A 12924-nucleotide genomic window follows, 5' to 3' on the forward strand; every position below is an offset into this window, starting at 1 on the left:
CGCCTGCCTCCTGGAGCGTGCTCTGTTCAGGTAACAGTGGATTTTCCCCAGCACTTCCCTCTGTGACTGGTATTACTACGACCTTCTAGGATAAGCTCCTGAGCTAGCACGCTAGGGAGCAGAAGTAAGGGCCTGAACTGGCTTCCTTCTGGAGTATTCCAGAAATGCATCTTCATCTTACTCGGTAACATGGTCTGGTGTTCCAAAAGTAAATTTATACAGTGATTTTTATCTGAAGATTCAATCCACAGCAGAAGGGATTTAAGCCCTAGTACCTCCTCTAGCAGTCTCGGAGGAATGGCAAACAGATGCTCATACAAATTCCCTAGGTTGCTGAGTTAAGCCATCTCTCAGTCATCTGGCGCCCAGCAAAGTCATTCTGAATCCTTGTTTAGTTTCTTTTTCGGGCTAACAGACATTTTCATCTGTTGGTGCCATCTGCTGGACTTTCTCCAACTTTTGTTTAAGCCCAGACTAAAACCAGACTAGACACCCTGCCCCACGGAGGCTGTGGGTAATGGGAGGGGATGACCCTGTGGCTGGGTCATCAAAAAACACCACAGCACAGAATCCCAGCAGGGAGAGGCTTCAGTGGTGCCACTCGGGGGAAGCCTTTATACACAGACCTTCCGGGTAGTCCTCGCCACACCTATGCACTCCAGCCCTGTACACCCAAGGCTCATGGCCATATCACAGTGCAAAATGCATTTATTTCATTCCCAAGAGTTCTGAAGTCTACTCCAGGTTTTGGAAATTCCCCACAATATTATTTATTGGACTGATTTAAAGAACGGTTGGCATCCATTTAACTTACCTGAATCTATTGTAAAGTGAACTTAAAATATGGAAGGAGGGAAGACCAATGTGTTTGCCTTTTCAATACATCTCTGAAACTTACCAGTCACTGTCCTGGTACCACCATTTGCACCCTGTTCACCTGTCACATGTGGCTACCTCACGGTCAGCAGGTAGGGCACATCTGTGCTAGCTGTCCTCTGGGGGACCGGGTCACTGTCATCTGTGTCCACTTCTGCCATGGTGCTGGCTGCAGTGCCTCTCCTCACCTCTGCTTGTCCTGAATTGATCCAGTTTGAAGTGTCATTGCAAAACCTTTGTCCCCAGGGCATTCTTCTGTTACTGGCCCCAGAGGGATGTGACTGTAATACTTGCAAGTGTTATCATTTTCTATTTTTAGCTTGAGAACCAACATTTTTTTTTAATACCAAGAATCGAACTCATGACCTCACACTTGCCAGGCAGGTGCTTCGTTGCTGAGCTAAATCCTCAGCCCTATCATCTTCTATTTTTTTTTCTTTTTGAGACAGGATCTCACTGTGCAGTTCAGGCTGGCCTTGAGCTCACTTTGTAGTTCAGGCTGGTCTTGAACTTGCAGAGATCCTCCTGCCTCAGCCTCCCGAGAACTGGGATTACAGGAGTGCACCACCACACCTGGCTTTCATTTTCTATTTTTAAATGTAGGTCTATTCATCTTGCTTTCTAGATTGTAAACACTTTGAGCGCAAGCCCTTGTCTGATTCACATCTTTGTAACCTTTTGTAATGCCTTTCCCGTGACAGTGACACCTAGTGTTCTACACCAACAGCACCAATGGATGTGCTAGGTGTTCTCACGCTTCGCCTAGATCCGTTCCTAAAACCCCGCAGCAGCCTTATGTCTGCATCTATTTGATAGGCAATGAAAGTGATATTAAATAAGTTGCTGGGTTTCATTTAACTGGAGAGACAGGAGCACCTGTTGAATGCGTGCAGGGTGGCATTTCTTAATTACTTAGAACCAAGAGAGAGTTTAAAGGTGATCTATTGTCCTCATCTCCTATCTGAATTTTCTAAGCCACAAAAAGGCCAAAAGGGGGTAACAGAAGGTTGATCCTACTTTTTTTTCTTAGAGACAAACACATCTACTGGCTTCAAACTCCCTGTGTGCCCCCAGGCTGGGTTCCACCTTGCGATCCTCCTGTCTCAGTTCCCCAAATCCTTGGATTCCAGGCATGTACCACCCTGCCTAGTTTGGTTCTGGTTCCTGAGACTGGATTAGTCTGTCTGATTGCAGTTTTGGTTTGGGAGCCAACAGCGCCATCTAGTGGTTTAATTTGCTAATATCAACTCAGAATTGTGGCACCCACGTACTTTGCCATTTATGTCTGGGAGCCCCTTAAATTAACTGAATTTTAAGTTTGGAAGAGCCTATTAAGACCGGCGCGGTCATTTGGGTTGGCTGAGCCTTACTGGCCACTATAAGTGATATAAAACACTGAGCTGCAGACACCCCTCACGGTGCAGACAGGTACTTCTGTCCCAAGGCTTGCCTCTGGAGCTGTCTGGTTTGGAATTTAAATTCCATCCATCTCTGTGCTGTAGATAAGAGGATGCTCCATGCAGACAACAGGTCAACCCCAAATAAGCCTCTCACGGGTCAGTGACATTATAGTGACCTTTCATGGTAAGGAATTTGTCATAGGTAAGCCTGTCAGAGCTGGCTACGTGGAATGAGGAGCAGCTGCTGTAACTCGAGGCTCCCTTTAGCTCTCAGGCCCTTGTTTTGGGGCAACAAAGATTGAGGCTGATAAAGCAGTGAGCAGTAAGTGGTGAGGAGTGGCCAAGGACACATTTAGTGGAAAGAATAAAAGGGGAAAGCTCCCGCTATTAGGGAGGGGCTCCCTAAGGTGGACATTGTGGCAGCTCAGGTTGGGGGCTTTGATAGAGTTTTCAGTACGGGGTGCCTGAGGGAAAGCAGGCTGCTCCACGTGGCAGGCAGACCTTTGATGCCTGGAATGCAAGCTGCTTCGTTTGCGTTTGGCTTCTTCTAAGGTCTCTCCTATTAGTTTATGGACCTGCACTGTGTCCCTTGCATTCCTTTAGGCCCGGAGGGTGGAGGGTAGGAAAGCCCCTTTACCTAAGTTAATTATTCAGAGCTCTGGTAGGTTAACTCACTCAAGCCCTGACTTTGTTTACTTCTGGTTAACTATTCCGGACCTTGTGCCCTGTCCACCTAACTTGCCCTGTATCTTGACTTCAGCACTCTGTAGAGAACAAGCAGGAAAAAAGTGCTCAGTGTGAAAGAAAGAGAACGGGACTGTGTACACACTTAGCTGTGTCCCATTGCTGAAGGCTTTGTGTATGGTGGTGTGTGTTTCTGGTGTGTTTGCATGTGTTCTGTGTGTGTAAAAATGTTTGTAAATTGCTTCTAAGACCATAAGACCATTTACTTCTTGCTGAAAGAATAAAATTTAAGGGCATAAATGTAACCGCAGCCACAAAAATTTCTTAGTTGAGATTAAGCACTTATTTACAAGAGTTGCTTGACCTTTGAGACTCTGTGGCCTGCTGGGGATCTAGTCTCGGGGACAGACTCAAGAAATCAGCACACCTATACAGCGGGCAGTCCACCAGACCAAGGCGATTTTGGTTATACTGTACCTTGGGTTATTGAGGCATTTATATTAATAGGAATTTTGTTTTTGACTTATCTTGTTTGTATTTTTTCTTGTTTCTTCTCCTTCTAAATTGGACAACAAAGTGAAGAAATTTTTACCGGCATGTGTTTTTTAAAAAATAATTATGCGTCCATATGTGAGAATTAAGATGTTAAAGTTATGATTATGCCATTAAAATGTCAATTTAGAAAAAAATATAAATCCACAAGTATGTACCAAAGGCCCCACAAGAATAGAATACAAAACTTTTCTAAAATCTACAAAAATAAAAAGCCACATCCTGATGATATCGGGGAGAGAAACTCGCAACCTGCCAGATGTCCAAAATGCCGATTTAGCATTCTCTAAAATTGAGGAATGAATTCTAGAAACAAGGGAGGTTAAGAGTAGCTGTCCCAAAACCCTGCTTCTTCTGTTGTTGTTGATGGTGGCTTTTGTTTTGAGACAGTGTCGCACTGGGTAGTGCAGGCTGGTCTAGCGCTCACTGCGTAACCCAGGCTGATTTTGAACTCACAGCAGTTCTCACCTCCAGCGGGTATTGCAGGTGTGTGCACCACACCTGGCTCAAGGGTGTTTTATTGAGCAAAGCCACAAAGTGAGGTGGGTTGAAAGTGGGACAAAACTGTAGTCAACTAATAAAATCACAAGTATAGTTGCTTTGGTAATATTGGTCCAATGGGAAAGTGAGACAAAACTGTCATCAACCAATAAGATTACAAGAAGTATAGTCATTGATTAAATAGGGATCAAATTGGGGAGCAACTCAAGTAGTAAACACACTTGAGAAGGACAAGACTTTCCTGGAAGCGGTGGGTTAGGGAGGCTTAGTCATCCACCGAAGGGGATTGATGTTTGTTTAGAGTATCAGTCACTGCTGTTCATCCCCAGAGGAACTGTAGGGTGAGTCTGTTTCTTAAAACCTGGCCTTCAGTGCATGTGCGTCCAGCCACAGCTGTCCCTCTGCACTGACCTTTTGAGGCTCAGCTCTGTCTGCCTATGATATTACTGAATAGTTTAGCTGTCTATAAACACTGATGCTGCCAGATAATCAATAAAAATGTATATGTATGTCTTTGAATTACAGGGGAAATGCTAGACATCAAATACAACGAGTTCATTTCCCTTGAAGTCAAAGAATGAATTCTAAGGAACAGCAGAGGTTAAGAGTAGAAAAATGTATTGGAGAAAAGGAATGGGGAACAGGAATTGAGGAGTGGGGAATAGGAATAGCTCCTGAGAGACAGGAAGGGTCCAGAATGATTCGCCAGTGAGTCCACCTCTCGACGGAAGTTTTATAGAACAAAATTATGAGGAGGGTCAAAATTATATCAGCCAATAAAATTGCAAGTATAGTTGCTTAGGTAATCTTCAGCTAATGATAGCAAGGGTACATGGGTGACATCATTAATCTTGGTTAATAATCTGTAGTCTTAATCTTGTTTTTAGTTTCAATAGTCTTAGTCTTAGCCTTAGTCTTAGTAGTTTTAGCCTTAGTCTTAGTAGGTGAGAGAGAATGGACCACACCAAATGAGATAATAGGAAATCTCAAAAGGGTCATACCGAGCCTCTATTTTTCCTGTAGAGAAGTATGTAGAACTAGCCATTGTGACTGTCTCTTGGTTACTTTTCTCTCAGCGCTGACACAATGTACCTGACACTCAAAATTAAGGAAGGAGAGGTTTATTTTAGCTCACAGTCTGCAGAGGTTTCATTTCATAATCAGCTGGCTCCAAGGCAGGGTGGCATGGCATAGGAGCAACAGGACAAGGCAGCAGAGGACGGCAAAAGTGGGGAGCAAGCTTCCTTCTCCCTTGTAGTCTATGCAGGCTACCCACACCATCTCTGGGCCCTCCTCTTGCACATGAGATGAGGATGTTTACAAAGTGAGGCCCCTGGCTCCCTGCTGAGTGGCATAGTTAAACTTCTAAACTTCTCACGTTGACACAATGTGTAAACCATTACCCTGACTAATCTTCAGATCTGTCTCCAGCCAGTCCTGTTGGAGTTTCATCCTTTGAACTGATTCCCTCAAGAGCCCAGCCCTATTTGACTGGATACTCCATGTCTACCTAACTTAGCTGTCTGTTGTAGTAATACACTGTTCCATCCAGGGACTATGTTATGCCAGCCACTACTCTGCTGAAAATGCAGATCCCAGTGACTCTAAAGCTAGTGGCAGTAAAGAGCTAAAAAAAAAAGGGCAAAGTTTAGTAGATGGTTTATTTGGAAAAAGACAGAAAAGAAAGAGGATAGACAGCTACCATGGAATGGTAAGGTGCTTCGGAGCCGAAAGCCCACGCGTTCTCTTATCCCTGGCTGCTTTTACTGGGGACGAGTGTCTTTCCCATTCCCCAGCGGTCACTTGTCGATGTCGGATCTCATTCTGATGACTCTTTGATCCTAACCTAGGCATCTCTGCCTGGGTTCCTTCTGGCTCTGGTCTCTTCTTGTCTCTTTGTAATGAATAAGCAAAGGGTGAGGGCTTCTAGGTAAACAATTTACTTGGTAAATGAAGGAGCTGTATGTACACGTGTGTATCTGGTGCGATCCTGATGTCAAAGTGAGCACATACGTGCATGCGTATATGTGTAGGTGTATGCGCCCATGTGTGCTTATGTGTCTTACATGTTACATGAGTCCTCAGGGGACTTCTGTTATTTCCCTTTATTGTGTGGGCTGGTGAAGGGAGCTGGCTTTCCTGGTCTTTCATGTTCCTGGCTTCCTCGGTGTCTAACTGTTAAGGTATTAACAGTAATTGCAGTGCCCCCTTAGCCTAGCTTGTCTCTCTCTCCTTTGACTTTCTAATTGCCCTAACTACAGGGTCTACCTGCAGAGTCAGAGCCTACCTTTAGTAAAGTTTCCTATTAGTTTCTTTACTAAAGTTTAATGAGATCTTATTTTATCCTTTTTCCTGACTACGACCCTCTGTGCCTACAATACCAGCATAAGATGTGGTAGTTATAAAACAGTAACTTAGTGGACTTTTAGAAAATTTTTTCATAATAAGGATTTATTTTAATAGTCTATTTTTACCAGCTCTCAGCTATCTTTTTCTGTAAGAGGCCCTTTGGTGAATGTTACAAGCTGCAGGGCCTCGTGGGGTCTCTCCCATGTCACCTGACTCAGCTCTGCCTCAACTACTGAGCTTGATGACCTGGAAGCATTCAGGGTGGTGAGGCAGTTGCACCCCAAGAAAAACTGATTTTTGGATCATGAAATTTGAATTTCATGCCATTTTCATATGTTGTGGAATCTTATTTGGGTTTTCCTGCTGACTGGACCATTTACAATTTCCAAAGCCATTCTTAGAGCTCAGTACGTGGCCCAGTGAGGCCCTGGGTCTATGGATCTGCACCCAGGGAAGTGGGAGGACCAGAAAACAACAAGAAAATGGTCCTAGGTCCTGGAGTGTGTGCAAAAGCTGGGGCTCCAGATTTGGGGGGAGAGGGGAAGGGAAGATAGGGGAAGACATGGCTGCAGTTTTCTGACCTATGTCGGGTGCCAGGAGTTTATAATTATTAATTACTGAGGATGATTTGCTCCTCCATTGTATAGCCAGCGTGAGGAGGTGTCTGGCCGGCTTTCCTTCTCTGGGACCACAGGAAAGGCAGTCAAATTCCGCATTCCCATCACACGCGGTCTTTTTTTTTTTTTTTTGTCTTTTTCATTTTTTTTTATCGGTACCAGGGATCAAACTCGCGACTGCCTGCTTGCAAGGCAGGCGCTTATGCCGCTGAGCTAAATCCCCAGACCCTTCACACGCGGTCTTTAACGAGCTCTGGTCCTGAACAGAGGCTCAGTCTTCTTTGCACCTGCAGGGCTGTAAGGAGTGGAGGGTTCCACCCTTCACTCCTTCTTTTGTGTTCTCTCTCACCTCAGTCCTGCTCGCTGGCACAGAAGCTAACCTGGTCTGACCACACAGAGGCTTTGCCTTCTGGAATCTTCCCTCTCTCCACACCCTCTTGGCCCCTCCTTACTAACTCTGCGCTAGTCCCTCAGGAATCTCAATAGGATGTGGAGAGCTGGTCGTTGTCCCTCAGAGAGATTCCAAGGCCCAGGGCTGGTGCACTTGCCCTTGGGGGTGCAAATGGTCAGGGGAGAAAAGGCCAATGGGCCCCGACCTTCCCTCTCCAGGCAGCATAGCACCAGATGGTTCTTGGGTGTCATGGGCTGCACTTGCACAAGGTTTGTGACACTTCTCACAGCCCCCTGTGAAATGGTACTCTATGCTGAATCTCCATGAGGAACTTACAGCCTACTTCATTTTGTAATCTTATTTCTTTGTCTAGTTGAGGTCTAAACAGTCTCCCTCGGGGTTGGGAAAGAAGCTGAGCATTAACGGTCATATCCTGTCTCTCCCCAGCAGCCAGCAGGGTAGCCAGCAAAGCAGCCACGATGATGATTCCAGCAGGTTCCTGAGTCCTCGGGTGCGGGAGGAAAGGTAAGATCAAGTGAGCGGGTGAAGTGCTTGATAAAGAGGGTACTTGTGTCCTGGGCGAGCGCTTTGGGAAGTGGGAGAGCGGGAGGGGAGCACCAGAGCTCTGTGCTGGACCCTGGGTAGGAAGACAGGCTGCTCCCCAGGCACCAGGAGGGAGCAGCAAGACCCAGGGCCAGTTTTGAAGGCCACTGGTGTTCCACAAGGGACAAGTGTGTCACCTGTGTCAAATCCAGTAGGTTGACAGCACTTCAGATTTGAGGCTTGAGTGGCCCCATATAGGCTGGGCACTGTATGGATCAGGAGGGACAAGCGTGTTTTGTGGCCCAGGAGGTTGCATAAAGTGGCACACGGGCCAACAGAGGGCAGCAGCACGTGGACCTGACTGTGGGTGGTGGGAGTTAATGGAGAAGGCGGTCTGGATGAACTGGGTGCAAGGACCTGGAGGCTCCTGAATGCTCAGCAAAAAGTATTTGCAACACAACTGACAGAGGGAAAAGGAATGTAACTCCCAGCCTCCTAGGTGTCAGATACACTGCGTTTGTGTTCCCTGAGACTGAAGAATGAATCCTAAGAAACAATGGAGGTTAAGAGGAGGAAAACTTTATTGAGAGACAGACAGAGACAGACAGAGGGAAAGAGGAGATCCAAAAGAGGGTTGACAATGAGCCCATTTCTCAAAGGAGATTTTATAGAGGTGGGTGCAACATAGTCATCAAACCAGTAAGATTTTGTATAGCCGTTTAGGTCATGTTGATCCAGTGGGGAAGCAGGTCATGTGTATGCAAGTGTACAGGGAAAGAGCAAGGACCTTGTTAGGAAGAGGTGAATCAGGAAGCCCTGGTCACCCCAGGGGTGACTGATGTCTAGCTAGACGTAATTGGACCAGGTAACACCAACTATGGCATGTTGCTTATTCCTTGGGGAGGCTTGTAGGCATGTCATTCTGTCTGTATCTTGAGGCCTGGTCTCCACTGGGTATGCCTCCAGCCACAGTGGTAATGCATTCTCACCCCCTGCACTGACTCCCTGAGGGCCCTGTTTGGCTGCCTAGAATATTTCTGCCTAACTTGGCTGTCTGTTACACAACCAGCTATGTACTCAGGGTGTGGGCACCAGCTGGAGTAGCCTGTGCAGTGCCACGAATGGTGGACAGGAGTGTGTCTGTGATCATGAGTTAAACTTTGCCAAGCTGACTGTATCGATGATATCTGTGTCAATGGTATCATTGCTGCTCTGCCACAGGGGCACTGGTTTGGATCTAGCTCTGTTTGCCATTTTTGTTAATAAACTGGATGAAAAAAGAAGATGCTTTTAACACAATTATCAAAAAAGATGACAAAACTAAGATACAATATTATTTCAGAACAATGGCTTCAACGGAGAACAAGGGGAAACTGAAGAGGTATTCTTTTAAAAACAAGAGAAAGGTGATATTATGCATCTATAAAAAGATCAATTTCTTGTTATTGCTCTTCTTTTTCTTCTTCTTCGTCATTTTTGTGATTGTCATTCTTGTTGTAGTACTAGGTATTGAACCTTGAGTATTATGACCAGTTCTTTGGAATGGGTAGATATTAAAGTCCAGAACACAATGAATAGGAGAATAACTATGACTCTATAAGGGCTGGTTGAAGGAAAAGGGTTTAGTTGGGAACAGACAGGCTGAGGGTGACTATAACAGCACTCTTAAGTTCTGAAAATGTAAGCCATAGAACAAAGATGTACAAGTTACCAAGAAGGGTTTCAGGCCAGATGTGGCACATGCCTTTAATCCCAGCACTCTGGGGAGCTGAGGCAGGAGGATTAGAAGTTTAAGTCCAATCTAGACAATTTAGTGATTTAATGAGACCTTGTGTCAAAGTTTAAAAATTAGGAGTAGGAGCCAGGCGTGGAAGTGCACACCTACGGTCTCAGCAGGTGGGAGGCTGAGGCAGAAGGATCGCTGTGAGTCTGAGGCCAGCCTGGGCTACATAGAGAGTTCAAAGCCAGCCTGAACTGCATAGTGAGGCCCTGTCTCAAAAGAACAGGGCTGGGGATGCAGCGCAGAGCCAAGGCCCTGGCTTCAATCCGCAGCACGTATTATGAGAAATACAAGAGATCTCAGCCCAGGTCAGTGTTTCCATGAATAAACGTGTACAGTGGAATAGGCCTTTCAAAGGCAGCTGCCGCCCTGCATGGAAGAGTTATGGGCCAAAAGCAGGCTGGGTGCTGAATGGGACCCAGTCCTGGGGGAGAAGGTGATCATCATTTCTAGGTTGTAGTCTTGCAGGTGCAGCAGTGGTTCTCAGTTTCATGCTCATTGTTAGCCAAAATGAATGGCTCAGCTCATCACTTAGACCCAGTGTACCCGGAGATTCGGGAACTCCAGGGAGCAGACACTGAAGATTCTCTTCAGAATGCTCCCTCAGTCCACACAGTAGCCTAAATTCTCTTTATGAGGCTTTCTGCTGCTTTTCAACAGCCACAAACTCAAAATGTGAAGGGCCCCGTACGTCCCCGTGGGCATGCTGCCCACTGCCCGGGGTGTTATGACCCTTTTCGGCAGATGCTTCTGATGCTCCAAACCATGTGATCGATGATACGAGAATGTGTTTCATAGGGCGAAAATGGACGTTGATTTCTTCTGCCTCTGCCTTAAAGGTGACATTGTAATCCTTCAGTATAAGGGGTACTTTCAACAGATTTAATATAATGTTGATTTCTTTTATTTTATTCCTTTAATTTTTGGGCTATGTATCATATTCAGGATGGTTGCAACATTTGAGACAGACCAGTTGCTATAGCCATGCATACTTGATACTGTGGTAACATTGTGCAATATCATGGGACCGTCTTCATTATGTGTGGTCTTTGTTGATGTAGATGTCCTATGAGCCATGTGACTGTACATACAGTACTGGCTGAACTGTCTCCTTGGTCAAGCCAAAGGACTTCGCAACATTCTTCCTCATTCATGTAATATGCTGGAAAGCTTTTGGGAGCTCAATGGGGAAAGAGGGCAGCTTGGCACAGAGTGACAGTGATTTTTCTGGGCAGCTGAGGTGTCAGAGATAAGTCTTAGCTTTACTAAAATAATCCATTTATTGGGAAATAATGACTAGTTCAGGAATATCAATAATCTCCCCAATTTTCCAATACAAAGAAAAATGAGTAGTGTCCCCAAAGTGTGTGTGGACACACGCAGTGCAATACAGGACATTAATTCAATTTCTTGCTTCAGGGTGAAGCCAGGGGCAAACTGAAGCACTAGACTCCACGTTCAGCCCCAAATTGGACTAATTGTTAGGGATCTCAAGAACCCAGTTTTTTCTTCGGTGCATTTCCACCAACGGCAAGAACTAAACATAATCGGGACTATAGACGAAGGACCCATCTTACTAAGGACCTGTCGTGGCCAGGTATGGTGGTGCATGCCTATAATCCCAGCACTCAGGAGGCTGAGGCAGGAGGATTACAGTGAGTTTGAGGCCAGCCTGAGCTACATAGTGAGATCAAAAGCAACCTGAACTATCTCAAAAAACAAAAACAAAACAGCAACCAAAAACAAACTAAGGACCTTTTGTGCATACTAGATTCACTTCAACAGAGCAGAATATGGTCTCAGTTGACCAGTGAACCTTTTAGCAGTAGGAGAGTTGGGACCTGGAAGAGGGTGTGTATATGTGAATTCAAAAGCAAGGCTGTGCAGCCAGGACCTGGGAAGAGAGCTTTCTTTTACACACCCTTTCTTTCACGTGCGCGCACGCGTGCGCATGTGTATGTATTAATTGCAAGTGTTCACAGAATGTCTACAAGGTACACAGCCCAGGCTGCGAGAGGACAGAGGCTCATGGCTGCCGGTGGGCACTGCTGTATTGGCAAATAAAGCAGTGCAGACAGATCGCTTCATTTTCTATCCTTTCTTATTTACTGTGTGTTTCTATTTTTATTTCATTTTGTTGTTTTGTTGCTCGGGATCAAAGCCAGCCTCTTGCACATACCTAGGCCAATGATGGTGAACCTTTTAGACCTTTCAGTGACACAAGCGGCCAGCTGCCATAGGCTTGCCACCACCTGCCAGGCAAATGCTCTGCTACCTCCTGAGCTACACTCCCAGCCCTAACTGCTTTCTCTTTCTTTTTTATTTTTCTTTCTGAGACAAGGTCTATAACAGGATAAAGTCTATAGCAGCCTGGAGCTCACCATGTAGGCCAGGCTGGACTTGAACTTACGGTCTTTATGCTTCAGTCCCCGGAATATTGGGATTCTAGCTATGCAAACTGACGCCTGGCCCTAACTTTGCACTTTTCAAAGCCATTTCCTTAGCTTTCTCATTTGTAAATGAGCTGTCACATCTAAGTGATGCAACATATGTAAAGTGCCTATTGGGAAAGGTACTTAGTAAATGGTAATTATTATACCCCTGATTGGCTGTCGTGCAGTTTGATTCCATGTTAATGGTTTTGTTGTCTACTGTCTTCATAAAAGTAGGGACAGAATAGATAGAATATTGGACACTTGCAAATGTCCCAGCTATGAATAAATAGAACAAGTTCTGGCATTTGCCTTTAAAAAAATTTTAAAAATCTATCTGTCTGTCTATCTGTCTATATACCTATCTATCCCCCATCTTGGTGTGTGGTTGAGGCTGGCTTTGAACTCGCCACGTGGTCACTGCTGGCCTGCACCTTGAGGTGATCATTCGGTCTCAGCTCCAGGCATGCACCACTACGCTTGGCAAGATACATTTGCAAATAAACAGATACAGTGCAAAGTAGTAACTGGCATAGACTGATGAGGCACAAAAACGAAGATTTGTTTGCTAAGTCCTCACTGCATGCCAAACTCTTTGCAGTGAGTGTTCTGCATATTTTCTTGGCGCAGTCCTCTCACTGGCCCCATCAGGCAGGTGCATTCTCTCCATGCCAGAGTCAGGGACCCTGAGGCTCAGTGGTGTTAAGGCACATTTCCCTGGTGGCAGGTGTAACACAGCTTCTTCGCTTGGGACAAGGGTGAGGGTGGCGGCGGGAGGAACATTCCGACTGGGAGCTTC

The 12924-nt window shown here is 45.6% G+C and overlaps 1 protein-coding gene across 13 annotated transcripts in view; it reads left to right on the forward strand.

The window, feature by feature from the left end:
• Gramd1b (GRAM domain containing 1B) overlaps positions 1-12924 on the forward strand; it is a 227975-nt gene that overhangs the window by 99944 nt on the left and 115107 nt on the right. For 8 of the 13 annotated variants that reach the window (XR_010049701.1, XM_063255956.1, XM_063255976.1 and 5 more), the window contains one exon: positions 7818-7895. The exons of 1 other annotated variant lie outside the window; for it this stretch is intronic. Coding sequence is in view for 9 of the 12 variants with exons in the window: in XM_063255956.1 (XP_063112026.1) it covers positions 7818-7895 (78 nt within the window). In the remaining 3 variants the exon portion in view is untranslated. 4 more of the 13 variants (XM_063255957.1, XM_063255959.1, XM_063255974.1 and 1 more) reach the window with 3 other exon arrangements.

The sequence above is a fragment of the Cavia porcellus genome, unplaced genomic scaffold, assembly GCF_034190915.1.
Source record: "Cavia porcellus strain 051 isolate PalLab524CR breed Dunkin Hartley unplaced genomic scaffold, mCavPor4.1 scaffold_9, whole genome shotgun sequence".
In the NCBI taxonomy this organism is placed as follows: domain Eukaryota; kingdom Metazoa; phylum Chordata; class Mammalia; order Rodentia; family Caviidae; genus Cavia; species Cavia porcellus.